Genomic DNA, 26,122 nt, shown 5'->3' with positions numbered 1-26,122 from the left:
GTCATGTTAACATGGCTATTGAGCATGTTAGCTCGTCGTTAGCATTAAGCAGCATCTAACTTTACAACTGACTTTTTTTTTAAAGGGGACCCGTTATGCTCATTTTCATTACCTGTTTATTTTGAGACATAATGGTGGAATTAATCGATAATCGTGAGCCGTTTATGCACAAGTATACGTGTGGGGAAATAAATGTTGTCTATAATATCTCCCTGTGCTGATGTCAGCTTATTGTGGACAGTTTTCAGAGCTGTATGAAGTCTTTTTTTGTTGTTGTTGTTGGGAAATGTGACTCAAGAAGTTGCCTCTGGATTATTTAATCATGAAATCAGGATTTCAAGCTTGCGCTTTAAATTCTTAAACGACTGTATTGTCCAATTTATTTATTTTTCCCGTTTGTTTTCAAACCCGTCCGTTCCTGTCATTTCTAAAGCTCTAAATTACTCTTCTTGCTGCTTTTTGGTTTTGTTACCTAATCCCATCCCCATCTGCAGCACATGGTCTGCCCTTTAACTCTGACATGCAAAGTGTTAGCTGCCTCATTCTGTCTTTAGCGGCTGAGTCAGAGAGCAGCCGACGAATTGATGCTTTTCTCGGACTGCGCAGCACAGAAACGTACACTCTGTCCGCCTCTTCAGGTCAGCGCTGAGAGAGTGGGAGGGTGTCGACGATTGCAGGTTCTGTTGCTCGTTATTTTGTTTAGCTCCTGTTTTTGCCGGAGTATGGGCACACACGTGCGCACACGCACGCAGCTTTGTGCCTCCAGGAGAGGCTCAGTGTGGAGAACGCGGCGTCAAGCTCGTCTCAATATGGACAAGAAACGCCCTCGAACCGTGCACATGGGGGACGGTTCAGGCCAGCTGTGTTGAAAAGTTGTTTTCTATCTGTTTTTATTTATTTATTTATTTTTTTTACAAGTTGTAATTCATTTATTTATTTTTTTGCATCTCAGCATTTTCTTTATCGTTCATTGCTCTTACTGCACTTTCTCTTTGTCTAACCCACCCCCCTCTCCCTCTCTCTCTCTCTCTCTCTCTTGTAGGAGAGGTGTTCGACTACCTGGTAGCACACGGAAGAATGAAGGAAAAAGAGGCCAGAGCTAAATTTAGACAGGTACCCAGCTTTCTCCCCCTGCAGTGTCCCGGTTTCACACCTCTGCTCCCGGCTCTGCTTCAGACAGGACGCCGTCCTCCGTCCTACCTCGGAGGGCGGCGACGTCTCTGTTGTGGAAAGACTGATGAGAGATGTCCAAACCGACCTTCTTCCCCATCACTCACATCTCAATGACTGTCACAAACAAGCCAGTGAACGTGAAGATCAGAAACAAGCCGAACACTTCACCGATTTAAAGTTTAGAGAGGAAAAAAAAAAAAATCACCCCTTAAGTGTGATTTATTAAGAGTTTAACACTCAAAAAAAACCTCAGTGTATCCGCTTCATTTTAGGCTGTTGGGGCTGTGTTTAGATCAGATTTGATTAACATTGTCATGGCAACATACTGTAGCTGAACCCAGATCGATTATCATCTGATTTAGATCAAAATACACTGAAATGATTTGTGCTACAAGAAATATGTCGAGAAAGATTCTAACAGGAAGTTCAGCGAAAAAAAAACAATTGCTTTTCGTGGCTTTTGAGAGGAGTCTGTGTTTAATGCAACAATAAGCACATGTTGATCTGCATGTTTAACATGTTTAAGGCGATTGTGACTTTAGTTTTGGCCATTTTTATTTTCTGTTTTGATGATGAAAACAGCATTTTACCAGATGTGCATTTACAGAGATGTTTTGGTCTCATTTTTCCAGTTTTTGTTTAGTTCTGAGCAGGAAAGATTTAAACATATTGTATTCAGTAAAAAAGGAAAACTTATATATATATATTTTTGTATTTGTTATTGGTTAAGCAAAAAAAAAAAAAAAAAAAGCTGTGCAGCACAAGCGGGTTTGACTGTTTTACAGTCTTACTCGACCTGGAACACAGATGAATGTACGGTAGAACCACTACAGAGGAAACATTGTTTTCTCACTCGGCTGGTGTCTTTAGTTTCACCTTCTGTTCGTTTTATCTTTCCTGTTAGTTTCAACCACATCTACTCCTCCGCCACATCCTTTATCTCAGCCTGAGAACACAACACCAGACCTTTAACTAAACCCCCCCGCTTGTCTTCTCTTCTTCGCACAGATTGTGTCGGCGGTGCAGTACTGCCACCAGAAGCACATTGTTCACAGAGACCTCAAGGTGAGTTCGCGCTGGAATAGGACTCCGATCAGGAGCATCAGGAAATGACCTCGGAAGAGGCCGAGGCAACCCGCTCTTCACTGAGGGAAGTTTGAATAGAGCTGAATGCGAAGAGCAAAGTGTGCACGCAAACATCAGGCAGTCGCCATCGAGGGTACAGCCGACGTGCGGGAAAATGTCAAGAGCAAAACAAAATTTAAATAGATTTCCCATATTTGTCCTGTGTATAAACGTGCAGCTTATTTTTAAAGTTATTGAAAAGAAATTAGAACAAAGACGAGAGCTGAAAAATGTTTGTTTTTTTCTTCTTTTTTTAAACAACAAACTTAACTCTCAAAAACACCTGAAAATACACATAACAGTAAATTAGAAATCACCATATAGGTTCTTATAAATAATCAGCATGAATGAAAATGCTACTGCAACAAAACATGTAAATATAATTTAAGAAAACATGTGAATGAATTCTTTATTAACGTCACAGACTGATACAAACGTACGTTTTGTTGTCTGCAGCAGCTTCACATCGAAGATGCTGATGTGGCAGACGGGTGTTGATAGCATTCATGTGTATCAATATCCACAGCTTTAATTAGTAAAATGTCTCCACCTTTTGAGGCTAATTACATCCGACTCAAATTGGATAGAAAAGGTCACGCAACGTGTCGTATGATTATTTTATGTTCACTCCGACGCGCCGTGTCTTAATTCCTGCCTGAGCTTTCTGACGTCGCTCATCGTCGCCCCTTTTCTCACCGTCTCCTCGGCCGTACAACTACCTTCAATCTTATCGTTGCACCACTGTGTGTGTGTGTGTGTGTGTGTGTGTGTGTGTGTGTGTGTGTGTGTGTGTGTGTATATAAACGGCCCTCTGAGTTTGCTCACATGTTCTCCACCACATCGTCATGTTGTAGCGCTTAAACGCAGCTCCTCCATTTAAATTTTTTTTTTTTTTTTGCAGCTGCGACACTCTTTCCTTTTCTGCTTTCTCCGGATATAAATATTGATGCTCCTGTATTTTTATCTCGGCGTCAGTGGGAGTCACCGGTGCGCAGAGAGGCCCGCGTATCTGCTCCGCTGGCAGCTGCAGGTCTGAAGTGTTTCCTCTGTGGAGCTTCATCAATGATCCATGAGGAGGGAGATGAGCGAGCAGCACGGGGCAGGCTCTTCTTTCTGCTTCCACGCACGCAGACGATACGTGTGCGTGCGCGCGTGTCCACATGTCGTGTGTCATGTCGAAGAGTTGCATTTTATCCACCAAGCGATTCACACTCCCTCAGGCGTGTCAGACACTTTGCTCTTTGTGGCTTCAGCAGTGTCACCCGCTGAGATTGGGTTTGGTTTCTCGCCCTGATGACGGTCAGCCACGTTGTTGATGTGTTGTTTACCGCCTCGTGCAGCTGGAAGCCTCTCGGGGTGTCAGTTCGAAGCTTCGGCTGGATGGAAGATTTTCTCTGCTCTCCGTCTCGGCTTCCTAATTAGTCTTTCGCCTGCAGCTACATGTGAGCAACGAGCAGATGTTTGAGTCGAAACCTTCAGTTTCATTCACAAAGGAGACGTTAACCGTTTCCCTGCACATGATTATAAGGAACGGATTGTTGTCTGATTATGTAACGCAAGTTGCAGCTGAAATGGTTAGTGGATTGATTTTTAAGTAACTAAAATTAACATTTAAATGTATTATATCCCTGGATAAAATCTTTGAGGTGCATTTTCTCATTTTCAGTGGGGTCCAAACAAACACATATAAAACTTAGGAAATAATGGGTTTCAATACAAAGACATAACAAAGAACAGTGATAGCAAAATAATAAAGGAAAAAGACTACATACTAAAACTCATAATTTGAAATCGTTTTAAACAATAAGAATTTTCAAAGATAATACATTTAATAATGACTGAATTGTTGCAAATTAAATTGATAAATATCAACTTAAAATACAATTTCTTCCATTATCTTCTGGAATATGAAGATATTTTCTCTGTTTTATGTTACGGTAAATAGATTTTCTTTGGATTTTTTTCGACTTAACTTCATTAAGTGTACTAAGACGTAGTCATTTCATTCTTAAGCCTTCTAAATAATATACGTAACAAATGTGCAGTAGTTGACGAGCTGATGTGTGTCTGTCTGAAGGCGGAGAACCTGCTCCTCGATGCGGACATGAACATCAAGATCGCCGACTTTGGCTTCAGCAACGAGTTCACGATGGGAAACAAGCTGGACACGTTCTGTGGCTCTCCGCCGTACGCGGCGCCGGAGCTCTTCCAGGGGAAGAAGTACGACGGGCCGGAGGTGGACGTCTGGAGTCTGGGGGTCATACTCTACACGCTGGTCAGCGGCTCGCTGCCCTTCGATGGACAGAACCTGAAGGTGGGACTGTGTGTGTGTGTGTGTGTGTGTGTGTGTGTGTGTGTGTGTGTGTGTGTGTGTGTGTGTGTCTCTCTCTCTCTCTCTCTCTCTATATATATGTGTGTGTGTGTGTGTGTGTGTGTGTGTGTGTGTGTGTGTGTGTGCGCGCGGTGATCACGACAGCTGAGAAATAATCCCAGACATCATTTGGAAGCAGCAGATTTGACTTTTTTGGATTAAGTACAAATATTTTTGCCAAAATTACTGAAGATTGGTCCCAACGCTGAGATCAGAAAGTTGCTCTCCCTTCGTGGCAGCATGATGTCACAATAAGGGCTCATGCAATATAATAAACTTCTGAACTATCAGCTCCCGTGCGTTAGAGGCCAAATTTGGAGTCTATTAATATTAAGTTAAAGCATTTGCAAGGTGTTAGACCCCGATCCCCACTTCCTGTAGCCCCGAATTGAGATCCGTATGTTCGTCCTTCCGACACCGATGAGTCACGTCTCTGTGTTTTTCGTCCGTCCTTGTTGCCTCTCTGCAGGAGCTGCGGGAGCGTGTGCTCAGGGGGAAGTACCGCATCCCGTTCTACATGTCCACAGACTGCGAGAACCTCCTCAAGCGCTTCCTGGTGCTCAACCCGGCCAAGCGGGGTACTCTCGAGGTGAGGGAGGACGCAGAAAATGTAAATATACCTCTTACTACTTTGAACCCCCCCAGCACGTCTGCACCATCGGAGAGTTGTCATCTATCCTCCACCTCTCCAGCAGCACACCCCTCCTCACCCCTCCCCCCCTCCCGGTCCCCGCATCTCCCCACTGCATCATCTCCTCTGACGCCCACGGTGTCCTGTTTTCTGTGTGCGCCCGGCCCACACTCTCCTCCTTCTTTTCTTCTGATGTTGTAACCATGAATAATACATCGTCATTTTTTTTTTGTGTGTGTGTGTGCGCGTGTGTTTGTACTGAAATTTGTCTTTTCTGTGCCTTCATCTGTGAGTCGAGGATACCTCAACGTGCTCAGGGGAGCGCATGATTAGTGAAGTATGCGTCATTACCAGGAGGAAGTACAGCAGAGTTCAAGGGGTGAACCTCGTTTAAAGGAGACCAGGGAGACTAGAACCCATAATGTGTTTAAGATGATGTAAATGTTTCTGCTGAGTCATTGTGGTGAAACAATAATTCACATCACTTACTTCAATAAAGGGAATTCCACATGATGCATAGGAGTAACTTTAGTTTTACTTTTACTGACTCCGCAACTGTTTTGATAATAGATTGATCATCTCTGTCAATTTTTATATCAATAGATGAACCAATCAAGAAAATATCCAGCCTTTTGCAGCCCCGTTATTAGCAAACTATCCTCACAGTATCAAAAGTAAAAGTAGTCTTTCCTAAATACTGTACTATTTAAATGGGTAATTGTTGTTATGATGCATTAACATAAGCAGCATTGTATTTCTTGGTTGGAAAGCAGTGCATCATATTATAGAAGCTGATGTGTTTATCATGTCAAATCTGAAAATCACTACAGCTGCTGACTGGGGGAAGTAAACTTGCCTCTTTGATACAAATGCATTGTTAAAAAGATCAGGACAACTCTTAAAAACAATGTTAGAAATGCAACAAACCAAAAGTTCCTTGCAAAACGTTAAGATGCAAATGAAGGTCGCCTCAATGTCAAAAATTCAGCACCACTAGTCGTATAAAAAAAAAAAACATTTATCTGAGAGCAACACGTTTCAGCGTGTGGCCTCTTAACAAAAAGTCATAATGTATCAAAAATGTCCAGACAGATTCCCATTAAACAAAAACCCGTTGCAATTGAATTTTCCACAATTTATGACCGGATAATAGTGGAAATATTTAGACATTTTATTTCACTTGGAACATCTGCTGAGGTTAAAATAACCCAAGTGTTTGATGTAAGAGGCAGAGAGGACACAGCGAATTGTTCCACAGATCAATCAAAGTGTTAACGATCATCTTTTTTAGCTGCCCTACTCTCTCTCGGCGGTAAATCATTTGCATATAAAACATTTTCTTTCTAGAGTATTTTTGGCGTACGAGCTCTCAACTCGCCGTTTTAATCAAAGAGCCGGTTTCCGTCTTTTGTTCGCCTTTAATGACGAGACGGCTTTATAGCATCTTGCCGAATTCTCTTGAGCTGACTATAAGTGAATTAAATCAAATGTTGTTGGCTCGGCTCTGCGGATCACATCTGTTGGCCTCAGATGCCACATGATTGACCTGGATTATGGCAGTTACATCAGAGCGCGATAATTAGTTTGGCTCGGTTCTGACCGAAAAAAACCAAACCCCGGAGAGCAATTGATCAGCTGCAAATTAAAAATAAAGGTGCAAACAAATGAGATGCAGCACAGTTCAATATGGATGTTGCAGCAGTGAGACCACATGCGATCCGCTTCACTTTGATCTTTAGTTCTTTCAGTGAGGTGTTAAATGCTTTACTAAAAATATGAATGAAAGTTTATGTGTTGGTATATTGTGTTTGTGTAGAAAACTGGGCACCAGTCAGCCTCTTAATTGTCTCACTTTGTTTTTGCAGCAAATCATGAAGGATCGATGGATCAATGCCGGATTTGAAGAGGACGAGCTCAAGCCTTACACTGAACCAGAGCTTGACATCATGGATCAGAAGAGAATAGGTAAAAAAAAAATTATATATATTTTTTTTCCCTTTGAAGGAAAGTGTGCTCACTAATTCATGTTTTTTTTAGCGAGCGTTCTGACCGCCAGACCTCTGATACACCCTGTTGTGTAATGGAAAAGCGCACTTTTCTGTTTTTATGCAGTGACAGAGTACTGTGTGAGGTGTAAGCGATGCTGCAGCCCCACAATGCAGACGCAGTCTCATTATCTCCGATCTGAAGAGCTGTAAAAAGAAAAGATGAAACGTGATGATGATTAAATGAACGTGAGCGTTGCTGCTGCATGCAAAAAGAGAACGAGCCAAGCCTCCTCATCGTGCCCTGGATGGAGGCTGTGAATGGGGTGTGTGTGTGTGTGTGTGTGTGTGTGTGTGTGTGTGTGTGTGTGTGTGTGTGTGTGTGTGTGTGTGTGTGTGTGGCTCTCTTACATAACAGCAGCTGGGGTTGGCTGTCGGTGCACATGCGTCGGTGCGAACTCCCCGTCACCCAGGAACAAGGGAAAAGATGGAAAAGAAAGTAGGGGAGGAGAGAAGGGGGGGCGGGGGGAATCTAGTCTCGCACAGCAAAAATGCTTTACAAGTTGCTCTCCAGTCATAAAGCTCCAGGTCACTTTGAATAAGCAGAGGGAGATGATAAAGCAATCAAGTAACGTGTTTATTAATACATTATTATCTTGTAGACAAAGGAAACGAGCAGTTTACTGCTCGGGCAGATATGCAGCCAAAGATTAGTTTGAAAAGCGTGAACTATAAGGAGACGTGAAGGTGAGCGTCCCTCGTGTTCTCGATGGTTATTAAACGGAAAATAAAAATCATCCCTCGTGCAGCCTGAGAGACGTCAGATGTCTTTTTATGTCATCGCTAAATATCAGCAAGCGCAGGGGCTCGTTTTTTTTCCTAAAGGTCCCGTCGTATCTGAATAATGCCGCAGGGAAGGTTTACGTAAGCGACCTAACCTTTGCAGCCCGTGTCTGAATGACAGCGGTGTTGCGTCTTCCAGATTTTCAAATAGTTCACCGAATTAACGCAAAACAGTTTGTGCATGTGATGCCACAGCAGGAACTCGTCTGCTGAACGCAGGTGAAGGGAAAGCAGCAGAAGTGTTGAGGAGGAGCAGGTGGGTGAGAGAGATCGATCTCGTAGAGAGGAATGAGGAAAGATGGCAGACCGCAGATTCTGCCTGGTTACAGAGGCTGAGCTCGTTTCCTCGCCTTCTTTCTCTCTTCCTGAGCTGCAGCTGACGCTCGTGCCAGTTTGACTCGAAGCTCGATGTTACACCGAGTGTCGGTTTCCATGTTTACTAGACCAATACTTTATTATTACATCGTGCCTTCTGAGAGTGTTTTTTATTTTTTTTATTTTATTTATTTATTTTATTAGTTTATACTCAGATTCGTCACCTCCGCCACAGTGAATTGCTCCTTGTTGACGTGGAAAGATTTAATTAGACCAAACTAGAAGGCGTCAGTCGGTAAAAACCGGCAAAGGAAAGCAGCTAACTCTCCGAAAATAATGGTGTTAGAGAAGCTTTCGGTAGAGAGTTTCACTGCGACGTGGTGATCAGAAGAACGCCTGAAGAGGCTTTTCCACCCTGACAGCAAGAGGGGAAGAAAAAAAAAAAAGGCCTCTGCTCTCAGAATAAGACGCCTACCACACTGTGCTGAAACCCAGTTTGCAAATAGCAGATACTAATTTCTGAAGGAACAATCTGAATAATACACCAGATTATTATAATGTAAATGTTTCCAGATGTGCTCATTTACAGGAAATATTTTCCTGTATTTATTTCTTCTGCACCTCTGCAGCATTTCAAACACCGTCAGTTACCTCACTGCATTTCTCATGTAAACCAGCCTCTTCGTAACGTACAGTTGATTTTAATTTATGTGCGATTTTTACCATATAGTTAATAATAAGAAGAATTTCTTGAAGAGCACAGAGCACTTCTCAACACTGAAGTTATGGAGCGCCTTACACATGCTGCAAATGAAAAAATAAATCATCGGATTAAAACAACAATAACAACCCCAGCAATGTAAGAAAAAAGAAGATTTTAAAAATTCTAATATTTATAAGGTGGTGGGGAAAACATTGATAAAGCATAATATTGCAATATGTTGCTCGGCAATGTTGCATCGATACGCAGACATTAAGTATCAATATTTAAATTATTCATTATAAATGAGTGCATGCAGCGTTTGATGATGGTTGCACATATTCTTTGACAGGATGAGTCAGTCTGCATGTTTAACAAAGCCGTTGTGCTGCTGTAAAAATTATTGAAGTGAGATGGATAAAAAAAATAAAAAAACGTATTTTGATAAAGGTAGTAAATATATGTTCTTCTCGGCATGATGCAAAATTGCAATTACATCCTACCGTGACTTAAGTATTGGGATAATATCATATTGTTGGGCCTCTGGTGAACGTACAGGCAGTCGGGTGTGAATCTGCTAAAACGGGAGCGACGTGGTCTCATTCCTCTGTTCCACATAAAAGCCGGATTTTTTTTTTTTTTTTTTTTTTTTTTAAAACCTCAATCTTGAAAACAAAAGAGAGTGTGATTACAAGATGATCTCTTTTATCTCCTGCTGAAGTCAAACAGCAGCCCGCTGCTCTGACAGGGTGATTATTGGCAGGAAGCTGGAGCTCATCGCAGGTCACTACGAAGCCGGTGACTCATTTTAACACCTTCCCTCAGAGACCGGCTCTGACGATGTAATCTGCTTAGAGACGATGTTTCAGATAGAAGAGCCCTTTCAAAAATTAATGAGATGGAGAGATGAAAGGATGAAAGCTTTCATGTGATATATGTTGGCGCGCGCAAACACACACACACACACACACACACACACACACACACACACACACACACACACACACACACACACACACACACACACACAGTTGTCTTTCCTTCACTTCAGAGCACTTTACATCGACTTCATTCATTTTTTAACCGCTACAACTAAAAGCACAGTCTTCTTACCTTGTGGGCACTCACGGTTTGTCAGGTCTTCACGGTGTGTCTGTTTGAACCCATTTGTGTCCTCACAACATGAGCAACGCAAACACGTGCACACGCGCACGCACACACACACACACACACACACACACAGATAAATGTTTAAAGCAGGCTGGAGGAGGAAGCGCCGCTCTGCCTCACCTGGCATGCTGCTACAAACGTGAGCTGGGGGTTGGGGGGGGGGGGCTACACGTCAAAGCCAGGCGTGTGTGTGTGCACGTGTATGTCTGTCTATCTTTTGTGAGGACCAGTTTGGGTTTGAGACCTTTGCAGGTTAGAAGCAGGTTCATGTGAAGCTGAGATCAGACCACAAAACCTGAGATCTTAAATCACCAGCGCTGCTGCTGCAACGACACAACAATCTCTCCCGTGTCTTGTTGACATGGTGGTCTTCACACCACAGAGCTTTACAAGAGGCTTTTCATCCTCCCGGAGGTCTGAAATCGATGCACGCACGGCCTCAGTCGAGAGATGAAAACCCAAACGAGAAGCGCTTCTACAGGCATCACGCAGCTTATTAACGATCGCTCACTCTTGTATAAATGTTTTTATCTGTAGCTCAAAGGTTATTATCGTCAACGAACCTCGACTTATTTTTTTTTTTTTTTTACGTTATCAGAATGTTGATAACGTACTGGAAGAAAAGAAGCTTTTTAGTTGCTGAGTATGTGTATGTTTTATTTACCTAATATGAACCTGTTGTTGTTTGTGCAGATGTGATGGTGGGGATGGGCTACAACCTGGAGGGGATCCAGGAGTCTCTGGCCAAGATGAAGTACGACGAGGTCACCGCCACCTACCTGCTGCTCGGCAGGAAGGCCTCTGAGGTACCGACACGAAACCTTTCACATCACAGAGCTTCACCGAGATCAGCTGACGTTGGGCTGGAGAGATCTAATTCCCCTTCGATTCACTATTCCTTCCTTCCTTCTTTCCTCGGGGTTCCTCCTCCAAGTCCAATCTGCACACATGAACGGGATGAAAATTATTTCCTGGTGCAGCTCTATAAGGTTTTAAAAATTTTATTGGACCCAATGCCTGAAACTTTGATTTTTAGAGAGATAATTGTGAATGAAGTCTTTTTTTCCGCTGGCCGCTACATTAAAGTCCCGTCAGAGCCTCACGCTGCTCCTGTAGGTTTAGTTCCGTTATAAATAAACATGCTGGGGATGAAGGGAAGATTTATTATGTCTGTATTGGACCTTGAAAAGCAGCACACTGACCACAAATACCAGAAAGAGTCAGGAGGGTTTTTTTTTATGATGAATATCTGTCCACAGAAATCAGTGGCTCACAACGTCTGCCCTAAATTATACGTCTGCTCTCGACCTCATTATAAATCGTACACCGAAAGATTGCCAACATGTCACATTTTAGATATGTAGAAACTGAAGGGTTTGATGTGTGTTCTTCAGCTGGAGCCCAGCGAGTCGGCCTCCAGCAGCAACCTGTCTCTGGCCAAACCGAGACCCAACAGTGAGCTGAACGGACAGTCGCCCTCCCACCTCAAAGTCCAGAGGAGCGTCTCCTCCAACCACAAACAGAGGCGTTACAGTGAGCAAGGTGAGGAGGCCGCGACGACTCGTTTCCTTCCGTCGCACGTCTTCACTGTTGACAACATGAATACGAAACTACAACAAAGCTCTGCTGCTTCATTGTGAACGCGTCGCCTCTGCTTTCAGCAGTCGGTCTGTTCGTAACGTCCCTGCAGAGCTAAATGAAAGCGGCTCGGCTCAAACTCTGCTTTGCCTCCCCCTCCCCCCCGCTAATAAAGGTTTCTTCTCAGTCAGTAGCTCGTTGTCAGGCTGATAAAAGCAGTTAAATCAAACCAGTCACATGGTGGTGGCACTTTAGCCTTTCGCTTATTTGCACAGCTCAGTGCTGTCCGCTGTGATATAATGCTTTGTCAATAACCTCCGTTTGTCCTGCTTCCTCTCTGTTAGATCTGCAGCTTAAATAGCAACGCTGAAAAACTTTTTTTTTACGCTCTGGCTCCAACACGCATTGTTTGCTGGGATTTCATGGACTACAATGGCATTTTCAGACCGTTTTTGTGAGGAGATTTTAGAGTTCACTTACGTTTCATAAGAACGATTTCCCAAACTATCAACATGCTCGAACAGTCACAGAAAACCGCATTTTTGCTTAATTGATTGTTACTTAAGAATTTCCTGTTGATGGACTAATAAATGAAAGCACCTCAACTCAAGCCGCACCTCAATTTTGGGTGGGAAAATAGCCTCAAGGTCATTAGCTTGCGTTAAAACATGGATAAAGACAGTTATTTTCAACCATGGACTGAACCTACTTTCTTTAAAAGTACTTGATGTCCTCAGTCTGACACTCGAAGTCAGCGTCACGTTTGTTCTTCTTTGTAAATGTAGGTCATCTCCTTTTAGATACGAGCATTTCGATTTATATTTTGTGTTGCCGGAGGTACAAACAGTATTTTTGAGTCATTCGTCTCACATCTGTCGCTCTCTCACTTCGCTTGCTTTTTTTTTTTTTCTCTCACTCGCTCTCCGCAGTCGGTCAGAATGTCCCTCCAGGGATGGCTCATCCGAAGAGGAGTCAGACCACCACGGCGGACAACAGCACGAAGGAGGAAGGCGGAGTCCAGCTCCGTAAGCCCGGCGCTCCGCCCGCCAGCCCCCTGCTGGGCAACGCCAACAACCCCAACAAGGCTGACATCCCCGACCGCAGGAAAGGAGCCACCACCGGCCCGAGTGTGAGTGTTTATTGCGGTTTCTTGGCTGTTTAATCTCCGTCACCATCTCCTAGTGTTGGATTTAACTACTGCATATGTGGAAAAAAAGTAGAATAAAGACTTTATTGTCTCTAGAGGCAGCTGCGTGAAGCGTCCTCGTGATGTCACCTGAGACTGGAAAAAAAAAAAAAAAAAGGGTTACAAGGAAGTGAGCTTGTTTATCTCTGGTGGTGATTTGATTCACATTGTGTGGAGGCTGCAGGTTTTATTAAGGAAGAGAATGAGCAGAATAAAAAAATGTTCGAGTTGTTTCCGATGATTCAGTCTCTGAGATCAGGAAATGTTTTTGGACGGATCAGGAATTAATTTCCTCTGTGGCAGAAAAAAACATCGGAAAAATGATTAAACACTTTTTACAGCTGACCAACTCGATAACATTAAGGCCTCAAAAAAAAAAACACGATGCACCACTTTATGTAGGAGTCGGTATACATAATATAATTAAATGTCATAAATGTCCAGTCCTATGAAATATGGTCACCGCTTTTTCTACCAGGAAAAAAAAAAGCATCGTCTCATCTTCTTGCCAGAACCGATTTTCTTCACTCGGACGTTTCCTGCCCACATGTTCACAGCTGCGCTGCTAAATGCATCAGACAAGAACTCTTCCTATAGACTGCTGCGCTGTGCAAACGTTTCGGGCACTGAAAGCAAAGTGAGGGCACTTTAATGCCACGAATAGTTCTCCTCGCTACACTGACTCCATGATGTTGAGATCAGACCATCTGTGGAGAGACTGCTCGTTCTTCTACTTTAAGACTCCGGCTGGAGGATTGGGCTCGTTGTTCTGCAGCGGAATGAGTTTGCAATCAATCAGACGCCTCCTTGAGGTTGATGAAGAAGAATCTAAACATCAAAAGTGCCTAAAATGTTCTTTATAAAACATTAAAAAAAAAAAACATTTAAAAAGCAAACACGCGCTCCACATGTAAAATCTGCCACATTAAATTTCGCTTCGTAAAACGCAGCCCAAGTTTAAACTCATCACAACTGAGGAACATTGTATGACCTGTTTTTCCCCTCGTTGCTTTTATCACTCCGAAACCAAAAATGTTCTCCTCCTTTGTCTCTCTCTGCCTCTGCAGAATAACACCGCGTCGGCAGGTATGACCCGAAGGAACACGTATGTCTGCAGCGACAGAAACAACACGGACCGCCTCTCGGTCATTCCCAACGGGAAGGAGAACAGGTGAGACGGGGACGCTCGCTGCCCTCGACCTGCTTTCAGCTCTAAAATATAACGTGTGTGTGTCTCTGTGAGAGCAGAATCTGACTGTTTTTTTTTTTTTTTTTTTTTACCTTATCAGTAAAGTGCAGCGTTTTCTTTTTTCATGGTTTTAATGAGATTATTGTCCATTTTTATGCTTCCTGTTATGGAAGACAGCAGCAAGTATGTTTAATTTAGGATTTTACGTTGCCAATATGATGGTTTAAATTCTGATTGAGGTTTTTTTTTCTTCCTCATTATGACCATGAACGTGATCTAATTCAGGTGTAGTAAATATGAATTTCTGGTCGGCTCGCTACAGAAAATATGTGTCATCCTTCCAGAATCACACTGGATGAACGTATAAGCCCAGATTCTCTCCTTTTTTTTCTCTTTCTTTTCTTTTATTGTCGAAAGAAATTCTAAACAGGATCCCCAGAAAAGATGTCCCTTTGTTTTCATTCCCTGATTTTCTTTTTCTGTTCCTTCCTTCTTTCTTGTATTTACTTTCTCGTTCTCTCATCATCTTGTTTCTCATTTCTGTGTTTGTGATTTCGTGGTGAGGGATGGGGTGTTTTCTTTTATTTATTTGATTTTTTTTCCGATGCGGCATGACCAGCATGACTGAGATGGCTTGTGCCACTAGCCCTTCTTCTGCCTTTGCGGCCGCCGCGTTCGGTGCCTCGTCCAGTTCGGTGCGGCTGAGGTATCAAACCGTCGGCCCTTTGTACGCTTGCCAGGCAGGCTGGGCCACGCTGCCTCACTCCTACTACGCTCTGGACTACTGCTCGCCCAAGTAAGACGGCAGGGCCTCCAAACCCCCCTGTCTGTCTCCTCTCATGTGTCAGCCTCTGTTTGGCGCTCGCTAACCCACACATCCAGCCGGCTTCACTCTCTGTAACCCCACAACTAAACCATGGACACCATTTCCTGCAGACAACCGTAAGCAAAGTGGGGTTTTTTTGGATGCCAGAGTCTGAAATTAATGCTCATCAAGGCAGGAATGGGTAAAAAAAAAATAAAAAAAATTAAAAAGACCTGAAATTCATTAAATCTAATCACTAATATGCTTCATTCAAAATTATGTCATCCTTCCTGTTTATAAGGTTACTCCATTCACTTCCCAATATTTACACTCGATCTAGTTTGTAATCTGAATAATGCTGACTTCACCTTTTTAGACTTAAACACAAGTTTCAGCTTGGCTAGCAACCAATGAGCAGCTTGTTAATACGGGAACATCGTTCTCCTTCTGTTTGATTATACAGACATTATCAGACAGCGTAGACATAGAAAAATTAAAGATTTTAAAATGCATTTGAATTTAAATGACAGCTATTTTTAAAGACTAAGAGGAAACCCAAAAGTATTTACATTAAATCTTGATAATCACATGTATAGCAGAGTTTATATAATACGATTTCTGTTTCTGCTTTAAAAAAAAAATCCTGAAAACAGTATTAGCAGAATAGTTGCAGATTATTTTCTGCCAGCGAACTGATTGCTAAAGTAAGAAATTGTATCAGTTTTAATTTCAGCAAATAAAAATATCCAGAACATAACAAATCGCGTAGGACCGTGACGAGCAATACGTCTCCAAAACAACTTAATATTAAAATATTCTTTAACACTCTCGGTGTAGCGGATTAAATCCGTACCTGCTTTTGCTGAGTGTTTATTTCAGACGCTGCTAAAGGTTGAGGCACAAGTCGAGAAAAATATGGATCCACACACTGAAATCACGCTGCCACGGCTTCGTCAGACTCTGTGTGCGACAATATTTTTCCCAAGTTTCCATCAACCATAAACCAGAGGATCCTCCTGCAGACATTTTGCAGTAACAAACTCTCACAGCTCTGCTCCTGATCTCTCCCACCATCTTCTGCTGTTGAACTTTGACCCCCTGATCTTCTCCGTCCGGATCCCTCACCCGCTCGCCTCCGACTCGACGGCCGAGCTCGCCGGCTCCCCCGCTGTCCCTTCCGACCATCGTCTGTCTCTGTGTAGACTTCTAACAGATCAGGAACACGACTCACTCTCTTCATTGTACACATCAACAGCTTGACATCCGCGGTGGGAAATTAACAGCTGATTGTCTGGTAAACTTTAGCAACAGCTGCTGAATTTTATTTTTTTTTTTTTTTAAGACTCTTTAGAAAACTAGAAAAAGATTTGAAGCCCCTGCAGGTTCTTCGTTCCTGGAAGGATTTGGTTGACAAAGATTGTGTCGTAACTGTGTTTTCAGATCAAATATGCAGCCGCCATCACAGACATGCGTAAAATTCACTTTCCTTGTCAACTTTTAGACGTTATTTTTGTCACAACATCTTCCTTGACGGAGCACTTTTATGGATTCATAGTTCAGATGAGTTGAACTCCTCCTGGCTTTGTCTCATGAGGTTGAACAGCCGCTCTCTCATTAGGAAATAACAGCTCTTCCTCTGCTTTGTCCAGCTTCTGCTTCTGGTCTGACAGCTCTGAGAGACTAAAGGTCACAAGACTGAAACATCTGATGGAACATAATCTTCCCTGTTAAACAGCCGAATCGTACGACCGTGTTAAACTGAATTCCTTTTAATTTCCCACCCTGTTGACGTCCGAACTGCAATATACATTTACTTAAAACCTCATGGCAGTGTTAGAAATCCATGTAGGAATAACAAAGACGGCGGAAATACTCCCGATTTTCCAGTTGGGTTATACGTCCGCACTGAAAAAAACAAAAACAAAAACAAACGGTGAACCCGTTGAGTCTAAAAAAAAATTTAAAAAACAAAAAAGCCTGCGCGGCTCGTGACTTCTCTCCCTCCTCCGTCCACCGCAGCAGCGTGGCCGTGTCGCCCGGCGGCCAGAGGAACCCGGTGGCGTCGACCCACAGCATCGCCAACGCCACCACGCCCGACCGCCTCCGCTTCCCCCGGGGCACCGCCAGCCGCAGCACCTTCCACGGCGGCCAGCTGCGGGACCGACGCACGGCCACGTACAACGGGCCGCCGGCCTCGCCCACCCTCTCCCACGACGCCACCCCGCTGTCGCAGACCCGCAGCCGCGGAACCAGCAACCTCTTCTCCAAACTCACCTCCAAACTCACCCGCAGGTAGGCGAGGAATCACCTCACACACTCCAGGGAGGCACCACCGGGGGAGGGGGGAGGGGGGGGAGGGAGGGTTGGAGTTTAGCTCTCTTTCTTTTCACTTTGCCGCTTCAATTTACTCTCAAACCATCGTTTGTATTTCCGTGAATGCTGAGGCTGAAACAGAAAGAGGATAAACTCCAGCCCGGCTCTGTGCCGCGTCATCATCTGTGACTCTTGTTTGTTCGGATTAGAAGCCGACTCAACACGGAGCCTCGTAGCGTTAGGATGATTAATTACATGCTGTGGGAACTCTTCACCGTCCTGTACAATGTGATTTATTCTCAAGTCAAAGTTGTTTGTTTATCTGTCGCTGCCTGGTTGCCTGCAAGGGAAACCCAGACCGCTCTGCAGGAGCTGCCGTTTGACCTCTTTTAATCAAATTAGGTATTTTTTTTTTTTTTTTTTTTTAGTGAGCGAGTGAAGTTTCAGGATGTCCCTGAGCCTTTAAAACAACACATCATTTCAGACAATTCAAATTTGATCATTCACTAAAGATGTTCGCTGATCATTGCCCTGTGCAATAATCACGAGGAGATCTTTTCATGCAGTGCACTTTCTTTAGCATTTCCTATATAATATAAAAGGATACTTAAGACTGCAGCTGGACCTCATGCATCATAAATACTGTCGTAGTGTGGGGGGAGATGGGGAGAGAGGAGGTCTGTATAGTTGCACAATCCCAGCATTCATAAGTCGAATCAAAAAGAAGAGAATACGTTGGGTGAAGCCACACAGAACGGGACACTCAGCCTTCCGGCGATGACGCAACTTTAGTTACCTGATCGACGCCAAAGCTGAATATTCATCATCACGGGTCCAGATTTAGTGCCTTCGTTACCCTCCAGGCTTTTATAGGCTTTCAAAGAGTCTCCAGAGTCGGACGAGGTGAAGCTGATCAGGTAATTGTAGACGTCTGGAGCGTTTTATTACCTGTGAAAAGCACCCGGGGGAACATTTTACCACTCAGTCACGTTTAGCAATGTGGCATTCACTGTCTGTAGAATTAAAGTGTGCTAGCAACTCTGACAGGTTTTATACCTTTTAATTCATGCTGCAATCAAATAGTAACGGCATTAAATCCCGTGGTTGGTCCGACATATGCGACCATCAAACCGGTTTAATGTGGTTCTTTTAGACTGCTTTGGACGAAACTAGAGCAAGACCTGGAGTCCAGCCGCAGCATTTATTATTATCAAGTGATTTTAAGTGTAGATTTAAACTATATTTTTAAGTTAAACCGGAGGTTCTTTTTCTGATTTATCTATAATGGTGTTTTTGGTGTTATGAGATCCAGTTTCAGTTTGGACATTCAAAACTAAAAAAAATTTTGGGCTCAGAACAGATAAATCTTACTTCAAATGCATTTAAAGTCCGAATTACTGCACATTTCTTACTGTGAATAATAGATGTTGTGTGTGTGATTAGCTACATTACAGTGGAAACCTTTATCACTCAAATCATATTTGTAATTTTTTTTTTTTCATAAAAACCTCCCAACAACCGGCAGCCCGGCAGCGACATCACTCCTGCAATGACTGACCTAAAATGAGGGATTTGAAATCATTTGATAATAAATTGAAAGAGAGAAGAAGGAAAAAAAATTAAAAAAATTCTCCCCTTTCACTGTTGATGATTCCAATCACCCCATTTTTGTTCACTCATTCAGACTCCTCATACCCCCCCCCCTCCCCTCACTTCTCTTTCACCATTTTCACTGTTTCTTTGTCTGATTCTGTTGTAGAAACATGTCATTCAGGTTTACCAAAAGGTAGGACTCTTGTACTGCCTTTCGCTCTGTGTGCCAAAAAAACAATAACGACAACAATCTCATTGTCCAAAAAAACTTCCTCTGAAACTCTACGGACACGTGGGGCTGCTGGCACTCAACTAACACCGCTTGGCAGAAAAAAAAAAGAAAAAAAAAACTGGGTGCGTTTACACACACGCGGGTTAAAATCAGATTAATGACATAATTTCATCCATTTATTAAGATGATCTAATTTTATTCTTAAAGGAATAGTTTGATTGCATCACCTTGAGCCTTAAAATACGAAGCGGCAACCAGTTAGCTTAGCTGAGCACAAAGACTGTGACTAAAGGGAAACGGCTAGCCTGGCTCCGTCCGAAGGTAACAAAACCCGCCTACCGGCTCACCTGCAGCTCGCTGGTTACCTCGTTATATCCCGTTTGTTTAATCGCCACGAGATGAAGTGTAACGTTTGCAGGTCTTCCTTTTCTTTTCTTTTATTTTTTTTTTGCCATCCAGCCTGTTTATTTGATCCGTTTAGCTCAAACTAATGATAAAGCAATAATTCGCCCTTCGTGAAGGTGGTCGTGCTAATTTCTTTGTTTTTAGAGATGTTTTGAAGGACGTAGTTTGTGGAGCTTTTGTGCTACGTTATTCAAAATGATCTATTATATATAATAATAATAATATTATAACCTTTCATGAAGGGAAAATGTAATACAGGACTGTTGTGTTTGACCTTGTTAGGTCGGACTGATCTGAGGCTCGGTGAAGGAAGAGGTCGATGTGACACCTGGAAACCTTAAAGCTGTTTAGTTTGCATGTTAGCTGCGATGCTAACTTTAGCACGTGGAGGAATCAGCTGGTTAACCCTCCAGCTAACATTTAAGCCAGCTGCCTCCTCAGTTTTTGGGGCCCGCGGAGCTTGTTTATAACCGTCCGTTTGCGAGCGAGCCGGCAGCGTGACTTCAGACTCCTGCCGATCAATCTGGAAGACTTCCTGTCGTCACACGGCTGCTGTCGGCTTTCCAAATGTTGGAGCCAGTTCTGATGCTACGAAGAGTCTTTTTCCAGATTTGAAAGTTTTCCAGCCGCTCCTCTTCCGATTATTGTGGTAAACCAAGAAGTCGTCATCGAGGGTCAGCAAACGGCTCTCGGTTTCTACGCGTTAGATCTGAAGGAGGTGATGGTGGAGGCTTTGAACAGGTCTGAGCTGAATATTGAATGTTGCCGCATACTTTTGCTCCTGAGTCATTAGTAACGTAACACGACTCCCTCAATGAGTGCTGGTAGGCAGATCTTGTTACCTTTAAATAGGAGTGACTCAGTGATATTTCCCAAAATGTCAAACTATTCCTTTAAGAGGGGTGTGATGCTGCAAGAATCAGTCAACAACAAACAGACAAATATAGCTATTAATATTTTAAAGGTCTATTGACTCCGATTTGAGGTTTTTCAACCGCTGATTTTGCATTAATCGGGTTGTAACGGGTGTTTCCGTGTGTGTGTGTAAACGTACTCGGTCTGGTTGTGGTTGGTCTGCGTGGACGGAGGCTGATTGGGAGAGCAGACCGGACTCCTCGAACAATCAGTCCATTAACCAACAGCAACAACGAAGCAGCTTGCCACTAATCGATCGCCAACGCATGCATGAGGTCGCTGCTTCCAGCTGCCATTTGATTGTGGGTTGTTTTCTCACCACAACGGTCGTTAATGATGCTTTTAAAACATTATTCTGACACATTATCCACCTTAAAGCTGTTATATATATATTTTTAATTCTCACTTCGGCCCGGCAGGAAGAAGTTTTGTCTCGTTTCTGAGCCGGTCAGAGCTGGGGGGAAAAAAACAACACAGATTTGTGTCTTTTTGTTTTTTAAATACAGTCTTGTATCAGACTTGGTTTATCTTCCAGGGGTGGTGAATGTTTCGTCGGGCATTTCATTAGAGGCACTTTGCAGCCACAGGAACTGAAGTTTAAAGTAAATATCTTCCTGAAAGGCCCGTCGGTCGATTACTCTTTTGTCTTTTTTGTGAGTTATTTTTTTTTTTTTTGGGGTGCTCCAGCGATTCTTTTTGAGCTGCTGTGCAAATCGACCAAATAAAAAAAAAAAACCGCTTTATTTGTCTGAAATCCTTTTCTATTGGTTTATAAACCATAAATACTAACATGTTGACCATCTTTTTTTTAAACTTAAAAACTTGTTGGACAGAAAATTTGCAGGAGAAATATAAATGAGATCATATACAAAACATAGCTAACTTTTGAAGCATGTAATGCAGTAAAAACACCAGAAACCACATTTTGGCCCAAATATAATATTTCTTTTTTGGGGATATTTGAGGTCAATACATTTATGTAACCATTTATCTGACATTTATTTTTGACTGAAGCGAGCGCCGTCGTAAACGCAGCTCCCTCGGAGAGCGTTGCATAACGGTTTATTTGCAGCATTAATGTCGCCGGTCGAGTGCCATTCTTCAGGTCTGTTTGTCTCGTCTTTTACTCCTGAATCTCCGGCGGCTCGTGCGTCATGTTCTTCTCACTGAATTTCATTTCTTGCAGGTGAAAATTTGCCAAACGGGGACTGAATTGTTTGTCAAACAAACAAAACGCTAAAAAAAAAAAAAAAAAAAAAACTACCGGTGATACAAAATGTCCTGAGAAGGATTTGTGAGTTTACTGCCAGAGGAAATTGTTTGGACGATCTGTGGGTTTCACTTTTAGGATTTAAGGGACGGACTTCCGCTTTCATTTTGAAGAGGAAAGGCTTCGAGGACGCTCTGTTTGTATCTCAGACGAGTGTTTTGTCTCTTCGGGACGTTTTGTTTCATACGCAGCTCCAAGAAATAATCTTATAGTCACTTACGGTATTTAGTAAGTTTATCTACAGCTGCCTTTGAGTCACTCGCTCTAAAAAGAAGTTCCCTCTTGTTACTGTCGTGTGTTCTCTGAAGTTTGTTTTCATTTTACTGCCGCTGAACAAAAATACTTGAGTGCTCGTCCTCATGTTCCTTATGAAGAAAGACTCCCGATATTTATGGCACAAATACTTTCAGTTCAGTCTTGGTGGGTTTTTATAATTTCTATATATATTTTTTTTTAATTTATTTATTTTTTTTACAAAAGGCGGCTGTGAATCACTGAATTCTTTTGAAACGAGTAAGAAGCTGCGGTCGAGAAGAACTTGACCCTGGAGTGATCGTCAGCTCAGAACAACGGAGGATGTTTGTGGCCTGAAGAGGCTCACGGCGCCCTCTGGTGGCTGATTTGTAGACTTCATCGTCTGGAGCTAGGTTGAGCTCTGGTGTCATCACCGTCCCTCCATCTCACTCTCAGCGCTTCACTTTGGTTTTTTTGTGTTTGTCCTCATTTTCTCTGGAGACCCTAAACTCTCAAGATGTTGTGAAAGGTGATCGGACAAGTCAAAAATACAACTGATAGCATCATTTAATTACATTATGATATTAGTTAAATAAACTAAATGCAGTGCAAGAAATATTAAGTGCCTTCATTTTCCTGTGAACTTTGAGCTACAGCTGCAACGTTCATTTATTTCATTATAAATGTACCTGCTGATTATTTTCCTTATTATTTATTTGGTTTATTAAAGTCAAATAAAATCTGTGAGCAGTAGAAAATGTTAATTACAGTTGGCCAGAACAGTGACCTCTTCACTTAAAAAATATATATATTAAGCTTACTGGCTTAAAAAAAAACACCTTTATTGAGACACTAATGATCCAAATTTATTTTTGATCAGTTTTCCGTCAATTGACAAACCGATTAATCAACATATTCACGGCCCTCCAGAAGATGTTTCCTTCCGATTTTGATAATAAATGAATTTGATTTTAGCGCCACGTACAGCTTAGAGTTTTTACTTATCCGTCGATATGTTATCTTTTGTACCGATATTCATGGTCCACAGAGGATAAACCTCAACGATGTTGGTCTGTCACTGATTTGAACCTAGACGGGGAAAAAAAAGGAATTTTAAATACATTAACATTAAACGTAACTTGCGTTTAGTGCCGAGTCGCCGGTGTTAGCGTGTTAACAATACAATAGAGAGCCGTGAGCGACGTTTCTTCGTGGAAGCCGCTTCAGTCATTTAACCAACAATATTACTTGCGTGTTTATTCCGTTCCATTTTGACTCGTCCGATGACCTCTCGCGACGTTTCGTCAGCTTTGGGCCGCCGTACATTTCTGCTGAAAACTTCCCGTCACATCTTGCGACTTTTAATGACTTTTTTGTTGTTGTTGTCACGTTCCTCCTCCTCTTCTTCCTCCTCCTCCTCCTCCTCCTCCTCCTCAGGACGTTTTAGGTTCAGTCACCTCCCAACTTCACTCCACTCCTCACAGTTTGTGTGCTTTTTTTGTCTTCCTTACCTTCCTGTGTCCTTTAACCTTGACCTCTTGCTGCTCTTCCTCTCTGCCTAGGGTCAGTATTGACCCGGCCAAACGGCAGGCGGCCAAAACAGGGCCTGCAAACCCTTCTACCCAGGGAGGAAAGACCCTTAGTAAGTCTTCTGCCCTCCGGTCTCTTATCAGCCTTTCCTTCCTTCCTTCTCATCATCCTTCCATGTTTTGTTTTCTTCTTCTTCTTCTTTTGGCCTGTCCTCAACGCCATACATTCAGATATATTCTTTCCCTCTCTCTTTTCTTGTCATGTGTCCACGGAGATTTTCCGCCCGTATCCTCAGATTCACGTTTTGTCTTTCAGATTCAGGAGCGGAAGATATAGAGAGTTGTAGGAAGATGAAGATCTAGAGTAAGGGGCTGTTTCAATCCCTCAATCTCTCCCCCTTCCCCCTCTCTGAGACAAAAGTGTCAGACCCCCTCCCCTCCTCCTCCTCCTCCTCCCCCTCCCCGCCTCACCTCCCCCCTTCGGTCTTGTGTGACTTTTCACAGCCTCTGTGGCCGACCCGGGACCTGCTGTCAGTCCTGTCTGCTCACTCGTCCTCTTGTTGTCGGGAGTCTGGAGTCTCTTCCTCCTCCACCCGTCCTGTTTTTCTGTCCTGCAGGCTGCAGTGCATGCTGGGAGCCTGACGCAACACACACCCGTCCTGTCAGAGGAGCAGAGAGATTACCGAGCTCGCGATCTAATCGCGGGTCACTTTACTCGGGACACTTTTCCTGTCCGTAGTGATTCGAGGGGTTCTGCAGGCCTCGGCGAGCGTTAGTCTGTCTGCTGAACTGTTTTACTTTCAATTTTAAACACTGAGAAATAAAGAGAGAGAGGATGAGCACTGATTTCCCCCCCCCCTCCTCCCTCCCCTTTAAAAAATAAATAAATAAACTACTGATGTGCTAGATTAAGACATCTCTTGCAGGCGTGACTCTGAGTCAGCGATGCGGATTAAAGTCCTCTCGCTGTAGATGTACTTTATTAAATCTCCCCAGGTTTTTGGACAGAATGATCACGGTAGGAACATCGTGTCTAAAAGAACAGCGCCGCCGGAAAAACCAAAAAGCAGAAAGTAAAGTGGACTTCTGTTGAGCTGTTGAACGTGTTGCTGCTGTCCAGTCGTCGGGACGAACTGTTGTCGAGGCCGAGCTTCATGTCGCAGTTTTCCGAGTGTCTGTGTTTATATGCGTGTGTCCTGCTACACCAGCACACGCACGCACACACACACGCACACACACACACACGGCTTCTTCATCAGATTCCTGAATATTTGCCGTCTTTATATGATTGGATCGGGTTTTTTTTTTTTTTTTTAATATATAGCTGCCCGTGTTGAGATTTAAGTGAGATGATCAGATCACATGACGATGATTAACTTTAATTAACATGAATAAAGTTTTACACATTTCAGTCCAATATTTGCGCAATACAATCATTGTTTTAGTCTGTTCTGTTCGTTCAAAGGAGGATTTAGTGGCATCTAGTGGTGAGGATGCAGATTGCAACCAATTTAACATCCCTCACCTCAGCCAGAGCGTTTTGGGGAACGGAAAGAAGTTGGTGTGTTGGAGAGCGAAGCTCAGAACAACTCGCCCGTCTCGATGCCTTTTTCAAAGCGGTGGTCACGTAACGTGTTGAACTCGGGTGCTGATGTTGATCAGGCGTAATGTAACTTTTGATTACTTCCTCTCGAGTGTTAACGGTTAACGGCGTACCTTCTGGACCGCTCCTTGTATTTATGGTCCACCCTAGATCTTACGCACTGGTCCTTTATTTAGTTATAAAGGATTCTGCTCTTTTAAAAATGAGTTATGACACAAAAGTAACAGTGACTCTTTACACTCAGTAGATTTTTAGTTTTTATCGATATCTTGCAGTTTTTCCTCAGATTAGAGTTTTTATCGCTAAAAAGTCGATTTATTTATTTTTTAACCTGCAGGCTGCAGCTGACGTTCCTTTGCTGCTGTTTTGGGGCGACACTCTGCCGCCCAGCTTCTCTTTCTCTGTGCTGTTGTTGGTTTCAGTTTGGGATCTGAACATCCATCACTGTTTATTTCTCTCTCTCATGACTCCTCACTCAATGGAAGTCCAATCTTCCATTTCTTTGTTTTTTTTTTTGGTGGTGGCTCTCGTCGTCGTTCACGTGTTTTCTCTTTTTTTGACTCACTGGAATTGATCTAAAAATGATTTCTGTCGTGCACAATCCACATCTTTATTCTTCTTTTTTTTTTTTGTTCCCCCTCGACTCCTCCTCTGCATCCCTGTCTGATCTTCTCGTGCGCCCCAGAGTCTCAACCGAGTTTGAGAGAAACGGGAGATTTGAGGGCTCAAGGTGAGGTTACCTGAACCCCCACCCCCCCACCCCGCCTCCAATGCCCCCCTCCCCACCCCCTTATAAACGTAGGCTTCAGTTTGTCTTCGTCTGCAGCATCAAATCAAAGTTGCTCAAACCCCCACCTGTGCATAGGAAACCCTTCCTCTGCTTCGTTTCCCCAGGGATGATTGAATGTGTCGCACCACTGCATACTTAAAGCCTCTTGAATGTTTTGACTTTCTTAA

At 43.1% G+C, this 26,122-nt stretch overlaps 1 protein-coding gene across 18 annotated transcripts in view; it reads left to right on the top strand.

The window, feature by feature from the left end:
* The window catches only part of mark3a (MAP/microtubule affinity-regulating kinase 3a), a 45,297-nt gene that overhangs the window by 17,091 nt on the left and 2,084 nt on the right, over positions 1 to 26,122 (top strand). For 2 of the 18 annotated variants that reach the window (XM_069721433.1, XM_069721435.1), the window contains exons 6-18: positions 1,043 to 1,113; positions 2,182 to 2,238; positions 4,376 to 4,612; positions 5,139 to 5,258; positions 7,166 to 7,265; positions 11,007 to 11,119; positions 11,708 to 11,855; positions 12,821 to 13,020; positions 14,145 to 14,248; positions 14,886 to 15,062; positions 17,091 to 17,363; positions 19,144 to 19,170; positions 25,851 to 25,895. In XM_069721433.1, coding sequence (XP_069577534.1) covers positions 1,043 to 1,113; positions 2,182 to 2,238; positions 4,376 to 4,612; positions 5,139 to 5,258; positions 7,166 to 7,265; positions 11,007 to 11,119; positions 11,708 to 11,855; positions 12,821 to 13,020; positions 14,145 to 14,248; positions 14,886 to 15,062; positions 17,091 to 17,363; positions 19,144 to 19,170; positions 25,851 to 25,895 — 1,672 coding nt within the window. Of the gene's footprint in view, positions 1 to 1,042; positions 1,114 to 2,181; positions 2,239 to 4,375; positions 4,613 to 5,138; positions 5,280 to 7,165; positions 7,266 to 11,006; positions 11,120 to 11,707; positions 11,856 to 12,820; positions 13,021 to 14,144; positions 14,249 to 14,885; positions 15,063 to 17,090; positions 17,364 to 19,143; positions 19,171 to 23,595; positions 23,676 to 23,878; positions 23,927 to 25,850; positions 25,896 to 26,122 lie in introns of all 18 variants that reach the window. The other 16 variants (XM_069721431.1, XM_069721432.1, XM_069721434.1 and 13 more) reach the window with 14 other exon arrangements.

Source organism: Brachyistius frenatus, unplaced genomic scaffold, assembly GCF_029030835.1.
Source record: "Brachyistius frenatus isolate BFR_SWC_R1_liver_20210118 unplaced genomic scaffold, ASM2903083v1 Contig_263, whole genome shotgun sequence".
Taxonomy (NCBI): Eukaryota; Metazoa; Chordata; class Actinopteri; family Embiotocidae; genus Brachyistius; species Brachyistius frenatus.
This window is presented reverse-complemented; position numbering and strand designations above follow the sequence as displayed.